General features: G+C 50.4%; 1 protein-coding gene across 1 annotated transcript; it reads left to right on the plus strand.

The window, feature by feature from the left end:
* The first annotated feature begins 8,753 nt into the window (after positions 1-8,753).
* Positions 8,754-20,020, plus strand: LOC116411755 (ly6/PLAUR domain-containing protein 2-like). The gene is made up of 5 exons (XM_031904610.1): positions 8,754-8,805; positions 10,013-10,126; positions 13,199-13,324; positions 15,314-15,427; positions 19,738-20,020. The coding sequence occupies exons 1-5, from the start codon at positions 8,754-8,756 to the stop codon at positions 19,938-19,940; spliced, it is 609 nt and encodes a 202-aa protein (XP_031760470.1). The 3' UTR covers positions 19,941-20,020.
* Positions 20,021-20,373: the final 353 nt, after the last annotated feature.

The following is a 20,373-nucleotide window of genomic DNA, read 5'->3' on the forward strand; positions in this document are numbered from 1 at the left end:
GGGGTTGGGGAATGCCCTGCTGGGGGATGTTGGGTAGGGGGTTCCTCACGGTGAGGGCAGTGAGGGGGTTGGGGAATGCCCTGCCGGGGGATGTTGGGTAGAAGGTTCCTCACGGTGAGGGCAGTGAGGGGGTTGGGGAATGCCCTGCCGGGGGATGTTGGGTAGGGGGTTCCTCACAGTGAGGGCAGTGAGGGGGTTGGGGAATGCCCTGCCGGGGGATGTTGGGTAGGGGGTTCCTCACAGTGAGGGCAGTGAGGGGGTTGAAGAATGCCCTGCCGGGGGATGTTGGGTAGAAGGTTCCTCACGGTGAGGGCAGTGAGGGGGTTGGGGAATGCCCTGCCAGGGGATGTTGGGTAGGGGGTTCCTCACAGTGAGGGCAGTGAGGGGGTTGGGGAATGCCCTGCCGGGGGATGTTGGGTAGGGGGTTCCTCACAGTGAGGGCAGTGAGGGGGTTGGGGAATGCCCTGCCGGGAGATGTTGGGTAGGGGGTTCCTCACGGTGAGGGCAGTGAGGGGGTTGGGGAATGCCCTGCCGGGGGATGTTGGGTAGGGGGTTCCTCACGGTGAGGGCAGTGAGGGGGTTGGGGAATGCCCTGCCGGGGGATGTTGGGTAGGGGGTTCCTCACGGTGAGGGCAGTGAGGTTGGGGAATGCCCTGCCGGGGGATGTTGGGGAGGGGGTTCCTCACGGTGAGGGCAGTGAGGGGGTTGGGGAATGCCCTGCCGGGGGATGTTGGGTAGGGGGTTCCTCACGGTGAGGGCAGTGAGGGGGTTGGGGAATGCCCTGCCGGGGGATGTTGGGTAGGGGGTTCCTCACGGTGAGGGCAGTGAGGGGGTTGGGGAATGCCCTGCCGGGGGATGTTGGGTAGGGGGTTCCTCACGGTGAGGGCAGTGAGGGTGTTGGGGAATGCCCTGCCGGGGGATGTTGGGTAGGTGGTGCCTCACGGTGAGGGCAGTGAGGGGGCTGGGGAATGCCCTGCCGGGGGATGTTGGGTAGGGGGTTCCTCTCGGTGAGGGCAGTGAGGGTGTTGGGGAATGCCCTGCCGGGGGATGTTGGGTAGGGGGTTCCTCACGGTGAGGGTAGTGAGGGTGTTGGGGAATGCCCTGCCGGGGGATGTTGGGTAGGGGGTTCCTCACAGTGAGGGCAGTGAGGTAGTTTGGGAATGCCCTGCCGGGGGATGTTGGGTAGGGGGTTCCTCACGGTGAGGGCAGTGAGGGGGGTTGGGGAATGCCCTGCCGGGGGATGTTGGGTAGGGGGTTCCTCACGGTGAGGGCAGTGAGGGGGGTTGGGGAATGCCCTGCCGGGGGATGTTGGGTAGGGGGTTCCTCACGGTGAGGGCAGTGAGGGGGGTTGGGGAATGCCCTGCCAGGGGATGTTGGGTAGGGGGGTTCCTCACGGTGAGGGCAGTGAGGGGGGTTGGGGAATGCCCTGCCGGGGGATGTTGGGTAGGGGGTTCCTCACGGAGAGGGCAGTGAGGGGGTTGGGGAATGCCCTGCCGGGGGATGTTGGGTAGGGGGTTCCTCACGGTGAGGGCAGTGAGGGGGTTGGGGAATGCCCTGCCGGGGGATTTTGGGTAGAAGGTTCCTCACGGTAAGGGCAGTGAGGGGGTTGGGGAATGCCCTGCCGGGGGATGTTGGGTAGGGGGTTCCTCACGGTGAGGGCAGTGAGGGGGTTGGGGAATGCCCAGCCGGGGGATGTTGGGTAGGGGATTCCTCACAGTGAGGGCAGTGAGGGGGTTGAAGAATGCCCTGCCGGGGGATGTTGGGTAGGGGGTTCCTCACGGTGAGGGCAGTGAGGGGGTTGGGGAATGCCCTGCCAGGGGATGTTGGGTAGGGGGTTTCCTCACAGTGAGGGCAGTGAGGGGGTTGGGGAATGCCCTGCCGGGGGATATTGGGTAGGGGGTTCCTCACGGTGAGGGCAGTGAGGGGGGTTGGGGAATGCCCTGCTGGGGGATGTTGGGTAGGGGGTTCCTCACGGTGAGGGCAGTGAGGGGGTTGGGGAATGCCCTGCCGGGGGATGTTGGGTAGAAGGTTCCTCACGGTGAGGGCAGTGAGGGGGTTGGGGAATGCCCTGCCGGGGGATGTTGGGTAGGGGGTTCCTCACAGTGAGGGCAGTGAGGGGGTTGGGGAATGCCCTGCCGGGGGATGTTGGGTAGGGGGTTCCTCACAGTGAGGGCAGTGAGGGGGTTGAAGAATGCCCTGCCGGGGGATGTTGGGTAGAAGGTTCCTCACGGTGAGGGCAGTGAGGGGGTTGGGGAATGCCCTGCCAGGGGATGTTGGGTAGGGGGTTCCTCACAGTGAGGGCAGTGAGGGGGTTGGGGAATGCCCTGCCGGGGGATGTTGGGTAGGGGGTTCCTCACAGTGAGGGCAGTGAGGGGGTTCGGGAATGCCCTGCCGGGGGATGTTGGGTAGGGGGTTCCTCACGGTGAGGGCAGTGAGGGGGTTGGGGAATGCCCTGCCGGGGGATGTTGGGTAGGGGGTTCCTCACGGTGAGGGCAGTGAGGGGGTTGGGGAATGCCCTGCCGGGGGATGTTGGGTAGGGGGTTCCTCACGGTGAGGGCAGTGAGGGGGTTGGGGAATGCCCTGCCGGGGGATGTTGGGTAGGGGGTTCCTCACGGTGAGGGCAGTGAGGGGGTTGGGGAATGCCCTGCCGGGGGATGTTGGGTAGGGGGTTCCTCACGGTGAGGGCAGTGAGGGGGTTGGGGAATGCCCTGCCGGGGGATGTTGGGTAGGGGGTTCCTCACGGTGAGGGCAGTGAGGGGGTTGGGGAATGCCCTGCCGGGGGATGTTGGGTAGGGTGTTCCTCAGGGTGAGGGCAGTGAAGGGGTTGGGGAATGCCCTGCCGGGGATATTGGGATGGCAGATTTTGTTAATGCTTATAAAAGGAGCTTGGATGAGTTCTTGAACAAGCAGAGTATCTAAGGTTATTCTGCAGAAAGCTTTACCTGCCTGAGTAACAGCCCTAGAAGCTCCCTCTGTTTATTTAGGATAGCAGTAGCTTCCTGCTGCAGCTCTGTCTACTGGTAGCTCAGATTACACAGCACAGTTGGGAGGAGGAGTGAATTATGATGGGAGGGGGAGAGAGGAGCAAACTGAGCAGACTTGTGCCTGTTCTCTATAGGATTTCTTTGAGAGCAATTAGTCTGACACATAATAACATGTGACACAAAAGAAGACATGAAATCCTGTGTTTCTTTTGATAGAGTGCAGCATTTCTGTGAGTGCTTATGGCTGTATTTACATAGACCTTTCTGATAAAGCTTACTTAGTTTTTACTTTTCCTTCTCATTTAAGACAGGTCCTTAGTTTGGGGTTTGGTTTCATATCTCTATGTGCCCTGACTGGATCCAGACCCCTGCACTATTTACAACCCACCCTTCCTTTTATTTTCTGCACAAATTATTTCTATTTATATGTAATTTCATAATCTGTTCCCCATGAAAACTTCTCTCTGCTCTAACCGTATAGACTGTGCCATTAGAGCTTTCATCTGTATTTTGCCTGACAAAGGGTTGTTAGAGCTCTGGAGTTGCAATGGGTTGTATCGTTAGCCAATATAGGGATAATTTCTACAATACTTTTGTAGTTCGTTGTTTTCAGTTTGTTATTTTGACCTTTGTCCAGCCACACCTACACTAAATATTTTTTGACAATAAATGTCATATTTGGTATGAGACCAAAAATGTTAATTTTTATTGTTCTAAAGAAAAGCATGATTGGTATTTGTTATTCTATATATGACTTTAGTGTAATTCCTCAAGTCCATGGCTCTTCCTATGCACAATAATCTGCCTCTCTCAAAACCTCGTTTCGTACAATATTCGGTGCGTGTATGGCATGTCGGCGAGTCGACCGATATCGCAGGAAGCTGCTGAAATCAGTCGACTCGTCGATCGCCAGGTTAGAAAATTTTGATCGGGCGCCATAGAAGGCGCCTGACCAAAATCTGCCGTCGGGGCTGAATCGGCAGAAGGAGGTAGAAATCCTATTGTTTCTCCTTATCTGCCGTTTCAGCCCTGAACGGTGTGTGGTGGATCTGACGATGTTTCATCATCGTCAGAGCCCCACGTGTGTGGCCACCTTAACACTGCACATTTTCTACATAAAATTTAAAATAACTCTGTTGCATTATGTGTATAATTATATGTGATTATCTTGGCCCAACACACATTTATCCCCCCAGCCCCCCAGCTCCCATCTCTATTCCCCCAGTTCCCATCTCTATTCCCCCAGCTCCCTTCTCTATACCCCCAGCTCCCGTCTCTATACCCCCAGCTCCTGTCTCTATTCCCCCAGTTCCCATCTCTATTCCCCCAGCTCCCGTCTCTATTCCCCCAGCTCCCGTCTATATTCCCCCAGTTCCCATCTCTATTTCCCCAGTTCCCATCTCTATTCCCCCAGTTCCCATCTCTATACCCCCAGTTCCCGTCTCTATTCCCCCAGTTCCTGTCTCGATTCCCCCAGCTCCCATCTCTATACCCCCAGCTCCCGTCTGTATTCCCCCAGCTCCAATCTCTATTCCCCCAGCTCCCGTCTCTATTCCCCCAGCTCCCGTCTCTATTCCCCCAGTTCCCATCTCTATTCCCCCAGTTCCCATCTCTATTCCCCCAGCTCCCGTCTCTATTCCCCCAGCTCCCGTCTATATTCCCCCAGTTCCCATCTCTATTCCCCCAGTTCCCGTCTCTATTCCCCCAGTTCCCATCTCTATTTCCCCAGTTCCCATCTCTATTCCCCCAGTTCCCATCTCTATACCCCCAGTTCCCGTCTCTATTCCCCCAGTTCCTGTCTCTATTCCCCCAGCTCCCATCTCTATACCCCCAGCTCCCGTCTGTATTCCCCCAGCTCCAATCTCTATTCCCCCAGCTCCCGTCTCTATTCCCCCAGCTCCCGTCTCTATTCCCCCAGTTCCCATCTCTATTCCCCCAGTTCCCATCTCTATTCCCCCAGCTCCCGTCTCTATTCCCCCAGCTCCCGTCTATATTCCCCCAGTTCCCATCTCTATTCCCCCAGTTCCCGTCTCTATTCCCCCAGTTCCCGTCTCTATTCCCCCAGCTCCCATCCCTATACCCCCAGTTCCCATCTCTATACCCCCAGCTCCCATCTCTATTCCCCCATCTCTATTCCCCCAGTTCCCATCTCTATTCCCCCAGTTCCCATCTCTATTCCCCCAGCTCCCATCTCTATTCCCCCAGCTCCCATCTCTATACCCCCAGTTCCCGTCTCTATACCCCCAGCTCCCATCTCTATACCCCCAGCTCCCGTCTCTATTCCCCCAGCTCCCATCTCTATACCCCCAGTTCCCATCTCTATACCCCCAGTTCCCATCTCTATACCCCCAGCTCCCGTCTCTATTCCCCCAGCTCCCATCTCTATACCCCCAGTTCCCATCTCTATTCCCCCAGCTCCCATCTCTATACCCCCAGCTCCCATCTCTATTCCCCCAGTTCCCGTCTCTATTCCCCCAGCTCCCGTCTCTATTCCCCCAGCTCCCATCTCTATACCCCCAGCTCCCATCTCTATTCCCCCAGTTCCCGTCTCTATTCCCCCAGCTCCCATCTCTATACCCCCAGCTCCCATCTCTATTCCCCCAGTTCCCGTCTCTATTCCCCCAGCTCCCGTCTCTATTCCCCCAGTTCCCGTCTCTATTCCCCCAGCTCCCATCTCTATACCCCCAGTTCCCATCTCTATTCCCCCAGCTCCCATCTCTATACCCCCAGCTCCCATCTCTATACCCCCAGTTCCCATCTCTATACCCCCAGCTCCCATCTCTATACCCCCAGTTCCCATCTCTATTCCCCCAGCTCCCATCTCTATACCCCCAGCTCCCATCTCTATACCCCCAGCTCCCATCTCTATACCCCCAGCTCCCATCTCTATACCCCCAGTTCCCATGCACTGCTGAGGGGATCCCATATATTCATCACTGGCCCCAAGGACTCCCCACTTCCGAAGCCAAATGGGATTTCTATTAAAATGGGAAATTCTGTCCTTATTATGTTGGGTTGAAAACCCCCACAGACTGTTCCCCCACTTCAGCTGATTCTTCCACTTCTTCTTCATCTTAGCACCCCCCATTTTCTAAACGCTACTCCACCTACAGGTTTAGGGGTACAACACCCAAACTCTCCACACATCTTCGCCCTATAGCAGAGCAGGTTGCTTGTGCTTTTCTAGGCAATCCGGCCCCCGTCTTTTTGTGGCGCCACTCCGAACCCCCCAATTTTCCCATTGACTTGGACAGGGAAGATCTTCAAACTGCTGCCACTCTTACAGCTTTGAAGCTACACCCCCCCAAACTTGAATAACATAATCATGGGGTCACCCCGAATGAAACAGCAACATTTGTTGGATGACCTCAAAGTGGGAGGGGCCAATAGCAGCCAATCAAATTTCACCCCATGACTTTCATGGGGAAATTGAAACTGCTGCCAATCTTACAGCTTTGAGGCTACACTCATCCTCAAAGAATACACCCAATTCAGTAAAATTTATATATATATATAGTGTGCTAACACAGTTTAATTAGACAATTTATAAAAGAGATCAGAGTTAAAGACAAAAATCTTTACCTAAAATAGGTATTGACCTGTGTGTAAATACCCCAGGTCCCTCGCCAAATATTTCAAATGTTAGTACACAAGCAGTGAAGATCACATAAATATACACGCACTCACCGATGCCGACATTTGGTTTGGGTGCTTGGAGCCCCGAACCCGTAGCCCAAGGGAGCAAACTCAAATCTCTGAAGAAAGCGGCTCGCAAAGCACCATGGTCAGCCAGAGAATGGATAAAACTCGAACTTTATTTACATTCTTAAAAACCCAGAATGCCTGACGCGTTTCGTGCGTGCCCGCACTTAATCATAGGCATGATTAGGCAATGCCTATGATTAAGTGTGGGCACGCACGAAACGCGTCAGGCATTCTGGGTTTTTAAGAATGTAAATAAAGTTCGAGTTTTATCCATTCTCTGGCTGACCATGGTGCTTTGCGAGCCGCTTTCTTCAGAGATTTGAGGCTACACTCCCCAAACTTGAATCACACCGTCATGGGGTCAGCCTGAATGAAAATATGATGATTGTTGGATGCCCAAAAGTGGGCGGAGCTGTGAACAGCCAATCAGATTTTTCCTATTGATTTGGCGGAAATCCAACCTGCTGCCAGTCTCACAGTAATAACACCAGGGTCCCCAAACTTTTCACAGTTGGTCACTAGGGGACTGCAGTTTTAGTTTTGAAAAAGTGGGCGGGGCCTTTAACAGCCGATCAGATTTCACCTATTGAATTTTATTGGTTTGATGCCAGGGTTTCCAAACTTTGCACAGTCAGTCACTGCATGACTTCGTACTTAAGGCTAGAAGAAGTGGGCGGGGCCACCAAAAGCCAATCACATTTCTTTCATTGTTTTCAGTGGGGAAATTTTAACTGCTGCCATTCTCACATGTTTAATGTCAGGGTCCCCAAACTTTGCACAGTTTGTCACTGGGTGACAATGGTCCAAGTTTAGAAAAGTGGGTGGGGCCAACAACAGCCAATCAGATTTCACCTATAGACTTCATATGTTTAAATTTAAACTGCTGCCATTCTTTAAATATTAATACTAAGGTCTCCAAACTTTGCAGAGCTAGTCACCTGGTAACTGCGGTTCAGAATTGGATAAAGTGGGTCAGTCACTGGCTGACTACATATTCAGGGTTAGAACAAGTGGGCGGAGCCACCAACAGCCAACCCATTTCCACCCATTAAATTTCATTGGTTTATATTTAACTGATGCCATTATTTAAGTATTAATTCCAGAGTAGTTAAACTTTCCAGAGTTACTCACTGAGTATTTGCTGTTCACATTTCACCTATTTACTTTCAATGGTGAAGTGTAAAATGCTGTCAGTCTCACAATTTTTATGCCTAAATCCCCAAACTTTGCACAGTTGGTCACTGGGGGACTGCAGTTCAATAATAGGAAAAGTGGGTTGGGCCACTAACAGCCAATCAGATTTCATCCATTGAATTTTATTGGTTTAAATGTAAAATGCTGCCATTCTCACACTATTTATGCCTGGGTGCCCACTGTTTGTCACTGGGTGACTTCAACTCAAGGTTAGAAAAAGTGGGCGGAGCCACCAACCACCAATCACAGTTCCCCTATTGACTTTTATTGGTTTAAATTTAAACTGCTGCCGTTCTCTGTAACTATTAATCCTAGGGTCCCTAAACTTTGCAGAGTTAGTCACTGGGTAACTGCAGTTCCAAGTTAGAAAAAAAGTGGGCGGAGCCAACAACAGCCAATCAGATTTCATTCAGTGACTTTGTGAAGTTTGTTCTCAAACTTCCCTTTCTAGTTTATTTTTATTTTTCATTGTTACAAAAATTGTAATTCTTATTCTCTGGATGGAGTTACAATGGGACCTTCTTGGCCTCAATTAGTGTTTTAAGCAAAATATCACTTTACTGTAAAGTCTATGGTAACATTACATGGGAATGTATAGTTTAACAAATATCTAAGGGCAAGCAAAGCCAAAAATTAGTGTCAGAGAGAACAAGCCAGAATTTCACGAAATGCAGAGAAAAACATTCTTAGGTGACAGCACAATAAGCAATCACTTTCCTTATAAATTACATGACATACCTGTAGGATATTAGAGGCCTCCAGATTTACTGATAGGGTGTCTGGGTGGGAAAGGGGTGGGTGCACAGAGGGCAGGGTGTCCCCATACAGATATAAGGGGGAACCCATAGCACCGCAACACCCTCACTGACCATGGCTGCTCTGTATGTCTCTCTGCTACTGGCTGCTCTCTGCATTGGCACAGGTAGGTCTGACCCCCCAACCTGTCCCCTTTAGCCTCTTACACTGCCCCTTATTCATAACTCTGAACCCCTATTTGCTCAATCCTAAAGGCTCCAGAACCCCTCAGTGACTGCTAATATCCTTATCATTTACAGTAGGGGGTACATTATCCCTTATAATACATGAGTGATACTCAGAGTTCCCTGTATAACTCATCCTGCAGCCTTGTGCCTTTATATGGGCACAGAACCCCTCAGTGACTGCTAATATCCTTATCATTTACAGTAGGGGGTATATTATCCCTTATAATACATGAGTGATACTCAGAGTTCCCTGTATAACTCAGCCTGCAGCCTTGTGCCTTTATATGGGGGGCACAGAACCCCTCAGTGACTGCTAATATCCTTATCATTTACAGTAGGGGGTACATTATCCCTTATAATACATGAGTGATACTCAGAGTTCCCTGTATAACTCAGCCTGCAGCCTTGTGCCTTTATATGGGCACAGAACCCCTCAGTGACTGCTAATATCCTTATCATTTACAGTAGGGGGTACATTATCCCTTATAATACATGAGTGATACTCAGAGTTCCCCGTATAACTCAGCCTGCAGCCTTGTGCCTTTATATGGGCAAAGAACCCCTCAGTGACTGCTAATATCCTTATCATTTACAGTAGGGGGTACATTATCCCTTATAATACATGAGTGATACTCAGAGTTCCCTGTATAACTCAGCCTGCAGCCTTGTGCCTTTATATGGGCACAGAACCCCTCAGTGACTGCTAATATCCTTATCATTTACAGTAGGGGGTACATTATCCCTTATAATACATGAGTGATACTCAGAGATCCCTGTATAACTCAGCCTGCAGCCTTGTGCCTTTATATGGGGGGGCACAGAACCCCTCAGTGACTGCTAATATCCTTATCATTTACAGTAGGGGGTACATTATCCCTTATAATACATGAGTGATACTCAGAGTTCCCTGTATAACTCAGCCTGCAGCCTTGTGCCTTTATATGGGGGGCACAGAACCCCTCAGTGACTGCTAATATCCTTATCATTTACAGTAGGGGGTACATTATCCCTTATAATACATGAGTGATACTCATAGTTCCCTGTATATATTTGCTGAGCTGGGGGGGGGGGGCAGTTACATGCTTCACATAATAATACATGGCTTTAAGCTGTTCTGTGTATATTAATGTGGGCTTTATGTTACAGCTGTGCCACTGAAGTGCTACACGTGTCCGGGTGCCACCAGCAACATATACTGCATGACCCCAACCAACTGTAGTTCAACCGACACCTTCTGTCAGACTATTGTTACTTCTATGTGTAAGTGACCTGGGGGCAGTGGAGCAGCATTGGTATCAGGACTGTATGAAAGGGGCCAACAAACACTGAAACTTTCTATTTTAGAAGTGTAAATGACCCTGACAGGACAGGATTCTTTTAAATTGCAAAACTGCTCAGAGAAGAACCCTGAGTAAGTTTGCATCAATTTATTTTTTAAAAATTAAATTGGAAATCCTTGTACAGTTCCTTAGTAATAATGAAGATTCTCCAGGCGTCAGGGAAGTTGGAGAGGGTGCAAGTAGGGGGCAACAAATTTGGGCCTAGGGTATTTATTGGCCGGTATTTAATCAAACTGGCCAGTAACACTGATGTTTCATGCCACTGTTATTAATAGGGAAAAAAAAGATAAAAATATAGGAAGGACGGTATTTTTTCTCTATTTGGGCTTTAGGAGCAGTAGGTTGAATGTTTCAGTGGATCTTAGATCTACCTCTGTGTGTGGCGATAGCGGTAATCTTGCGAGATAATGTTTATTGTAAGGCAAGAAGCTGGTACAGTGCCAGTGAGTGCGGGAGTGTGTGTAGGGTAAGGCAAGAAGCTGGTACAGTGCCAGTGAGTGCGGGAGTGTGTGTAGGGTAAGGCAAGAAGCTGGTACAGTGCCAGTGAGTGCGGGAGTGCGTGTAGGGTAAGGCAAGAAGCTGGTACAGTGCCAGTGAGTGCGGGAGTGCGTGTAGGGTAAGGCAAGAAGCTGGTACAGTGCCAGTGAGTGCGGGAGTGTGTGTAGGGTAAGGCAAGAAGCTGGTACAGTGCCAGTGAGTGTGGGAGTGTGTGTAGGGTAAGGCAAGAAGCTGGTACAGTGCCAGTGAGTGTGGGAGTGTGTGTAGGGTAAGGCAAGAAGCTGGTACAGTGCCAGTGAGTGCGGGAGTGTGTGTATGGTAAGGCAAGAAGCTGGTACAGTGCCAGTGAGTGCGGGAGTGAGTGTAGGGTAAGGCAAGAAGCTGGTACAGTGCCAGTGAGTGCAGGAGTGCGTGTATGGTAAGGCAAGAAGCTGGTACAGTGCCAGTGAGTGCGGGAGTGCGTGTAGGGTAAGGCAAGAAGCTGGTACAGTGCCAGTGAGTGCAGGAGTGCGTGTATGGTAAGGCAAGAAGCTGGTACAGTGCCAGTGAGTGCGGGAGTGCGTGTAGGGTAAGGCAAGAAGCTGGTACAGTGCCAGTGAGTGCGGGAGTGTGTGTAGGGTAAGGCAAGAAGCTGGTACAGTGCCAGTGAGTGCGGGAGTGAGTGTAGGGTAAAGCAAGAAGCTGGTACAGTGCCAGTGAGTGCGGGAGTGTGTGTAGGGTAAGGCAAGAAGCTGGTACAGTGCCAGTGAGTGCGGGAGTGTGTGTAGGGTAAGGCAAGAAGCTGGTACAGTGCCAGTGAGTGTGGGAGTGCGTGCAGGGTAAGGCAAGAAGCTGGTACAGTGCCAGTGAGTGCGGGAGTGTGTGTAGGGTAAGGCAAGAAGCTGGTACAGTGCCAGTGAGTGCGGGAGTGTGTGTAGGGTAAGGCAAGAAGCTGGTACAGTGCCAGTGAGTGCAGAAGGGCGTGTAGGGTAAGGCAAGAAGCTGGTACAGTGCCAGTGAGTGCGGGAGTGCGTGTAGGGTAAGGCAAGAAGCTGGTAAAGTGCCAGTGAGTGCAGGAGTGCGTGTAGGGTAAGGCAAGAAGCTGGTACAGTGCCAGTGAGTGCGGGAGTGTGTGTAGGGTAAGGCAAGAAGCTGGTACAGTGCCAGTGAGTGCGGGAGTGCGTGTAGGGTAAGGCAAGAAGCTGGTACAGTGCCAGTGAGTGCGGGAGTGTGTGTAGGGTAAGGCAAGAAGCTGGTACAGTGCCAGTGAGTGTGGGAGTGTGTGTAGGGTAAGGCAAGAAGCTGGTACAGTGCCAGTGAGTGTGGGAGTGTGTGTAGGGTAAGGCAAGAAGCTGGTACAGTGCCAGTGAGTGCAGAAGGGCGTGTAGGGTAAGGCAAGAAGCTGGTACAGTGCCAGTGAGTGTGGGAGTGTGTGTAGGGTAAGGCAAGAAGCTGGTACAGTGCCAGTGAGTGCAGGAGTGCGTGTAGGGTAAGGCAAGAAGCTGGTACAGTGCCAGTGAGTGCGGGAGTGCGTGTAGGGTAAGGCAAGAAGCTGGTAAAGTGCCAGTGAGTGCGGGAGTGCGTGTAGGGTAAGGCAAGAAGCTGGTACAGTGCCAGTGAGTGCGGGAGTGTGTGTAGGGTAAGGCAAGAAGCTGGTACAGTGCCAGTGAGTGTGGGAGTGCGTGTAGGGTAAGGCAAGAAGCTGGTACAGTGCCAGTGAGTGCGGGAGTGCGTGTAGGGTAAGGCAAGAAGCTGGTACAGTGCCAGTGAGTGCGGGAGTGCGTGTAGGGTAAGGCAAGAAGCTGGTACAGTGCCAGTGAGTGCGGGAGTGCGTGTAGGGTAAGGCAAGAAGCTGGTACAGTGCCAGTGAGTGCGGGAGTGCATGTAGGGTAAGGCAAGAAGCTGGTACAGTGCCAGTGAGTGCGGGAGTGCGTGTAGGGTAAGGCAAGAAGCTGGTACAGTGCCAGTGAGTGCGGGAGTGTGTGTAGGGTAAGGCAAGAAGCTGGTACAGTGCCAGTGAGTGCGGGAGTGCATGTAGGGTAAGGCAAGAAGCTGGTACAGTGCCAGTGAGTGCGGGAGTGCGTGTAGGGTAAGGCAAGAAGCTGGTACAGTGCCAGTGAGTGCGGGAGTGTGTGTAGGGTAAGGCAAGAAGCTGGTACAGTGCCAGTGAGTGCGGGAGTGTGTGTAGGGTAAGGCAAGAAGCTGGTACAGTGCCAGTGAGTGTGGGAGTGTGTGTAGGGTAAGGCAAGAAGCTGGTACAGTGCCAGTGAGTGCGGGAGTGTGTGTAGGGTAAGGCAAGAAGCTGGTACAGTGCCAGTGAGTGCGGGAGTGTGTGTAGGGTAAGGCAAGAAGCTGGTACAGTGCCAGTGAGTGCGGGAGTGCGTGTAGGGTAAGGCAAGAAGCTGGTACAGTGCCAGTGAGTGTGGGAGTGTGTGTATGGTAAGGCAAGAAGGAGTCGGGGGGGGGATTTGCTGGTGAGGCAGAAACTAACCCTGATATCTCTGTCATTGTACAGTGGGTGAAACAACCATTGGTAAATACTGCACCGACAGGTGCTACCCAGGAAGCGACAGTACTGCCGGGCTCACCGGTAACATTTCCTGCTGCAACACCGACCTGTGCAACGTCGATGGGCCCTCAGGTAACCCTGTCTTTATATAATATAGAACATTAGCCCAGCAATATGTGATGTAGGTTATTTGAGGTTTCTAATGTTCTTTCCAAACCATAAGAACATCAGCCCAGCCCTCTGTCTTTCTCCTGACAAATTCCTTGAATGTTCGGAAAGTGACCAGCAGGCGGGGCTGTTGTAACAAAAGGCATTCATATTAACAGTACTTTTAACCCTTAATGTCTTGGAATTAAAAAATAATAATAAATGTAAATTGCAAAAGTAGCACTAACATCAGTTTTACATCCATTTCTTTTAAAGGTTTACTTATCCTTTAACTTTGTATCTGCCCCCAGTCCCTACACCATTTCTGCACAATAAATGCCCTATAGTAGATGAGGCAGGTTTTCATTCGTCAGTTCCGGACAGAGCTGTGATTGGCTTTTGTTATCTAAATATGATTTTGTTGTAATCTCTTCAATCATTGGCTCTTTCTATGCACAATAATGTGCCTCTGGCTATTGCAGCCCTTTCCTGATACTGTACATTCCCTACATAATGATTCATATTTATATTTAGTGTATAATTATAGGTAAAGTGCATATATTGTGCCTAAATATTTACTCAAATTCACCCAGTCCCAAATGTTGGACTCCAGGTATCGAGGCTGGGGAATAACCCTTATGAGCTGCTTCAGTGGGACACTAATAACCCCCTCTTGTCTTGCCTTGGTATTTACTGTTAACCCTTCAGGTACATCTGCTGTCTGTTTAGCTGCAGGAATTACTTCTTCTGGGAAAGATGGAGTTAAGCCACCTTGCAACCCAGATTGTCCATGGTTCCTTCAGTGTTAGGCCAAGCATTGTCCCATAGTCGGCTCCGCAGCTGCTCAACATGTCTTTGAATAACAGGGCCTGCAGCTCCTACAGTAACTGCTTGTGTCTGAAATGTTGGTCCCACTGCATAATTTGTGGCACAAGCACTATTACCGTATCCAGTCATCCTCACAGGGAAGGTCCCTGCATTGTTATGGAATTGATCTTCCTTCTTGTTTTGTAAAGATGGAAACAGTATGGCAAGAGCAAAACAGTAGCATGGACACAGTAGGGCAAGATGGATACATGGAATACAATGACAGCAGTCACATTTTATTTACAGTTCCCAGAACCCCTCAGTGACTGCTAATATCCTTATCATTTACAGTAGGGGGTACATTATCCCTTATAATACATGAGTGATACTCAGAGTTCCCTGTATAACTCAGCCTGCAGCCTTGTGCCTTTATATGGGCACAGAACCCCTCAGTGACTGCTAATATCCTTATCATTTACATTAGGGGGTACATTATCCCTTATAATACATGAGTGATACTCAGAGTTCCCTGTATAACTCAGCCTGCAGCCTTGTGCCTTTATATGGGCACAGAACCCCTCAGTGACTGCTAATATCCTTATCATTTACAGTAGGGGGTACATTACCCCTTATAATACATGAGTGATACTCAGAGTTCCCTGTATAACTCAGCCTGCAGCCTTGTGCCTTTATATGGGGGGCACAGAACCCCTCAGTGACTGCTAATATCCTTATCATTTACAGTAGGGGGTACATTATCCCTTATAATACATGAGTGATACTCAGAGTTCCCTGTATAACTCAGCCTGCAGCCTTGTGCCTTTATATGGGGGGCACAGAACCCCTCAGTGACTGCTAATATCCTTATCATTTACAGTAGGGGGTACATTATCCCTTATAATACATGAGTGATACTCAGAGTTCCCTGTATAACTCAGCCTGCAGCCTTGTGCCTTTATATGGGCACAGAACCCCTCAGTGACTGCTAATATCCTTATCATTTACAGTAGGGGGTACATTATCCCTTATAATACATGAGTGATACTCAGAGTTCCCTGGACGTATTTGCTGAGCTGGGGGGCAGTTATGTGCAGATTTACCAAAAGGTTTGTGACTTTAAGCCGTTCTGTGTATATTAATGTGGGAATATTCTGCTTTATGTTACAGATGCGCCCACGCAGTGCTACACGTGTACAGCTGCCACCAGCAACGCCGACTGCCTGAGGCCAAAAAACTGTACTTCAGCTGATGCCTACTGTCTGACTGATGTTAGTACTGCTTGTAAGTGCAATGATTCCGAGAGGGATTGTAACAGTAGAGAGAAAGGGCCGCACCACTAATTTCCACCTTGTGTAAGTCAGGTTGCAAAATGATCCCTGTAGATATAGTTACCCTGCGTTAGACTGACAGTAAAGGTAATAAATTAATAAAATGTAACGTTTATTTATGCTCTAAAAAAAGCCCCATTATATACATGACCCATATTGATAAAAGCAAAAGAGCATAACTGTGTAAAGCATTTCATCTATTGGGAAAATATATAAATGTAATACTCGAGTTTGGGAATTGCTTTTCACGTAAACTTATATTGATCAGGGAGTTGTGAGATTATATACATCACTTATACACTTAAATAGTTAGTTTGAAATGTGGATATCCCAGTCTCTCCCATATACCAAGCGCTCTATTACCTGTAAATTGACACAGTAAATAAACGTATAACACCGTCCAATAACCTATATCAGTGCTGTCCAACTTCTGTGGTGCCGAGAGCTGGAATTTCTCTAGCATACATAGTGGAGGGCCGCTAATGGAAGCCAGTTTTGACCACTCCCATTTTTAAACCACACCCACTTCAAACCACACCCATTTCAAACCACACCCATGTTATCACAAGAGCTTTTAAGACCATACCCACAAATGGTTGGTGCTCACTGCAGGGATATCAACCATCATTTATATGTGAATAATTATATTAAGTCATATTAAGACGTACCCCTAAAGGAGAATGCAAAAATGTAAAAAGTATACTGCCCCATAGTCCTCCTATTGTTTAATAAAAACACCACACTGTTGGCTCACCTAATCACATATTTACTCAGTCACACTTACTGCACATTTTCTAGAACAGGCAGCCATCTCTAAACAGGTATTCTCCCTTCCTTTCCCTCCTTGCTTCATACTGCACATGTGTTTCATTCCCTCCCCCCCTCCTCCCCTCTGCCAGATCCGCTTCTGATTGGCTGGTGGGCATGTGTAGCTCAGAACAGGAGACAGGATCAAGTTACACACATGCTCAGAGAATAGGAAGGCTGCCGCTGGCACCTACAGGAAGGGGAGAGAGATTTCAGTGATGTCACTGTAGGCTTCACACTGCTGTAGGCTGCCAGCACCATATCTCAGAGAAGCAAGCAGGGATCTGGGAATTTAGATATGCAGTAAGTACTTAAATAGAATGCCTTTAGACTTACTTTTATTTATATTAACCTTTCATTGTCCTTTAAATCCATAAGCCTCCTCCCCTGTGGGAGCACAGCAACCCCCAAAACATACATACACACCTTAGGGACCATTTAATGGCTATATCCAACTGCTAACAAACTCCCAGAACAAATCCTGCCAGGTTCACCTCCCACAGGCAGCATAGGGTAGGCAGAGTGTGGCACACACAGAGTATGGCACACACAGGCAGCAAAGGGAAGGCAGAGTATGGCACACACAGAGTATGGCACACACAGGCAGCAAAGGGAAGGCAGAGTATGGCACACACGGGCAGCAAAGGGAAGGCAGAGTATGGCACACACAGGCAGCAAAGGGAAGGCAGAGTATGGCACACACAGGCAGGGTAGGGAAGGCAGAGTATGGCACACACAGGCAGCATAGGGCAGGCAGAGTATGGCACACACAGGCAGCAAAGGGAAGGCAGAGTATGGCACACACAGGCAGCATAGGGCAGGCAGAGTATGGCACACACAGGCAGCAAAGGGAAGGCAGAGTATGGCACACACAGGCAGGGTAGGACAGGCAGAGTATGGCACACACAGGCAGGGTAGGGCAGGCAGAGTATGGCACACACAGGCAGCATAGGGCAGGCAGAGTATGGCACACAGAAGCAGCATAAGGCAAGAAGCTGGTACAGTGCTAGTTAGTGCGGAAGTGTGTGTATGGTAAGGCAAGAAGCTGGTACAGTGCTAATGACTGTGGAAGTGCGTGTATGGTAAGGCAAGAAGCTGGTACAGTGCTAGTGACTGTGGAAGTGTGTGCATGGTAAGGCAAGAAGCTGGTACAGTGCCAGTGAGTGCGGGAGTGTGTGTAGGGTAAGGGAAGAAGCTGGTACAGTGCCAGTGAGTGCAGAAGTGTGTGTATGGTAAGGCAAGAAGCTGGTACAGTGCCAGTGAGTGCAGAAGTGTGTGTATGGTAAGGCAAGAAGCTGGTACAGTGCCAGTGAGTGCGGGAGTGCGTGTAGGGTAAGGCAAGAAGCTGGTACAGTGCCAGTGAGTGCAGAAGTGTGTGTAGGGTAAGGCAAGAAGCTGGTACAGTGCCAGTGAGTGCAGAAGTGTGTGTAGGGTAAGGCAAGAAGCTGGTACAGTGCCAGTGAGTGCAGAAGTGTGTGTAGGGTAAGGCAAGAAGCTGGTACAGTGCCAGTGAGTGCAGAAGTGTGTGTAGGGTAAGGCAAGAAGCTGGTACAGTGCCAGTGAGTGCGGGAGTGTGTGTAGGGTAAGGCAAGAAGCTGGTACAGTGCCAGTGAGTGCGGGAGTGTGTGTAGGGTAAGGCAAGAAGCTGGTACAGTGCCAGTGAGTGCGGGAGTGTGTGTAGGGTAAGGCAAGAAGCTGGTACAGTGCCAGTGAGTGCGGGAGTGTGTGTAGGGTAAGGCAAGAAGCTGGTACAGTGCCAGTGAGTGTGGGAGTGCGTGTAGGGTAAGGCAAGAAGCTGGTACAGTGCCAGTGAGTGCGGGAGTGCGTGTATGGTAAGGCAAGAAGCTGGTACAGTGCCAGTGAGTGCAGAAGTGTGTGTAGGGTAAGGCAAGAAGCTGGTACAGTGCCAGTGAGTGCAGAAGTGTGTGTAGGGTAAGGCAAGAAGCTGGTACAGTGCCAGTGAGTGCAGAAGTGTGTGTATGGTAAGGCAAGAAGCTGGTACAGTGCCAGTGAGTGCGGAATGGTGTGTATGGTAAGGCAAGAAGCTGGTACAGTGCCAGTGAGTGCGGAATGGTGTGTATGGTAAGGCAAGAAGCTGGTACAGTGCCAGTGAGTGCGGAATGGTGTGTATGGTAAGGCAAGAAGCTGGTACAGTGCCAGTGAGTGCGGAATGGTGTGTATGGTAAGGCAAGAAGCTGGTACAGTGCCAGTGAGTGCGGAATGGTGTGTATGGTAAGGCAAGAAGCTGGTACAGTGCCAGTGAGTGCGGAATGGTGTGTATGGTAAGGCAAGAAGCTGGTACAGTGCCAGTGAGTGCGGAATGGTGTGTATGGTAAGGCAAGAAGCTGGTACAGTGCCAGTGAGTGCAGAAGTGTGTGTAGGGTAAGGCAAGAAGCTGGTACAGTGCCAGTGAGTGCAGAAGTGTGTGTATGGTAAGGCAAGAAGCTGGTACAGTGCCAGTGAGTGCAGAAGTGTGTGTATGGTAAGGCAAGAAGCTGGTACAGTGCCAGTGAGTGCGGGAGTGCGTGTAGGGTAAGGCAAGAAGCTGGTACAGTGCCAGTGAGTGCGGGAGTGTGTGTAGGGTAAGGCAAGAAGCTTGTACAGTGCCAGTGAGTGCGGGAGTGAGTGTAGGGTAAGGCAAGAAGCTGGTACAGTGCCAGTGAGTGCGGAAGTGCGTGTATGGTAAGGCAAGAAGCTTGTACAGTGCCAGTGAGTGCGGAAGTGCGTGTATGGTAAGGCAAGAAGCTGGTACAGTGCCAGTGAGTGCGGGAGTGTGTGTAGGGTAAGGCAAGAAGCTGGTACAGTGCCAGTGAGTGCGGGAGTGCGTGTATGGTAAGGCAAGAAGCTGGTACAGTGCCAGTGAGTGCGGGAGTGTGTGTATGGTAAGGCAAGAAGCTGGTACAGTGCCAGTGAGTGCGGGAGTGTGTGTAGGGTAAGGCAAGAAGCTGGTACAGTGCCAGTGAGTGCGGGAGTGTGTGTAGGGTAAGGCAAGAAGCTGGTACAGTGCCAGTGAGTGCGGGAGTGCGTGTAGGGTAAGGCAAGAAGCTGGTACAGTGCCAGTGAGTGCGGGAGTGCGTGTATGGTAAGGCAAGAAGCTGGTACAGTGCCAGTGAGTGCGGGAGTGCGTGTATGGTAAGGCAAGAAGCTGGTACAGTGCCAGTGAGTGCGGGAGTGCGTGTAGGGTAAGGCAAGAAGCTGGTACAGTGCCAGTGAGTGCGGGAGTGCGTGTATGGTAAGGCAAGAAGCTGGTACAGTGCCAGTGAGTGCGGGAGTGTGTGTAGGGTAAGGCAAGAAGCTGGTACAGTGCCAGTGAGTGCGGGAGTGCGTGTAGGGTAAGGCAAGAAGCTGGTACAGTGCCAGTGAGTGCGGGAGTGAGTGTAGGGTAAGGCAAGAAGGAGTCGGGGGGGATTTGCTGATGAGGCAGAAACTAACACTGATATCTCTGTCATTGTACAGCGGGTAAAACAACCATTGATAAAACCTGCTTCCCCAGCTGCACCCCAGGAAGCACCACTATTCTTGGGCTCACCATTACCACTTCCTGCTGCAACACCGACCTGTGCAATGTCAGCGGCGCCCCTGGGGTAAAATACAGTTACCCTGCGCTGGGGCTGCCCCTCGGGTTCCTATTGGTCCTGCTGAGAGGCTCCGTCCTGTGATGCCCCCAAGCTGCGGGCAGATATGAGCATTATTGCCCTGTGTATCCCGCTGATATTAATAAACATAATATGGGGTAAAACTGTGTCGGTTTTGTTTTGAGATCTACAGCTGTAGGGTAATTGTTAGATACGAACTACATTTCCCAGCATGCACTGGTACCAGCATGTCACTAGGGAAAGAAATGCGCAAGTACCCTGGGGGGAAAAACCTTTGTCTATATTATAAACTACAAACCCACCAAGACCCCAAACACCAGCCCAAATCTGTACCGTGGGGGTTTGTACTTTCGAACTGCGCCTGGGCTTTAAAATTGTAGCCCAATGTGGCGGAAAAACTGCCAACCTGGCAACCCTGGTTACAATATTAAGCACCAAAGGAAGTGGCCACCACCCACCCAATCACCCACCCAAAAAGGAGCAAATCCAACCCAGA

The sequence above is a fragment of the Xenopus tropicalis genome, chromosome 6 (genome assembly GCF_000004195.4).
Source record: "Xenopus tropicalis strain Nigerian chromosome 6, UCB_Xtro_10.0, whole genome shotgun sequence".
Taxonomy (NCBI): domain Eukaryota; kingdom Metazoa; phylum Chordata; class Amphibia; order Anura; family Pipidae; genus Xenopus; species Xenopus tropicalis.

Bases quoted from the DNA above. Each gene is read 5' to 3' on its own strand.
- LOC116411755 (XM_031904610.1), top strand. From the start codon at position 8,754: ATGGCTGCTCTGTATGTCTCTCTGCTACTGGCTGCTCTCTGCATTGGC. The intron at 8,806-10,012 runs GTAGGTCTGACC...TTTATGTTACAG, and splicing joins TGCTCTCTGCATTGGCACAG to CTGTGCCACTGAAGTGCTAC. The intron at 10,127-13,198 runs GTAAGTGACCTG...GTCATTGTACAG, and splicing joins GACTATTGTTACTTCTATGT to TGGGTGAAACAACCATTGGT.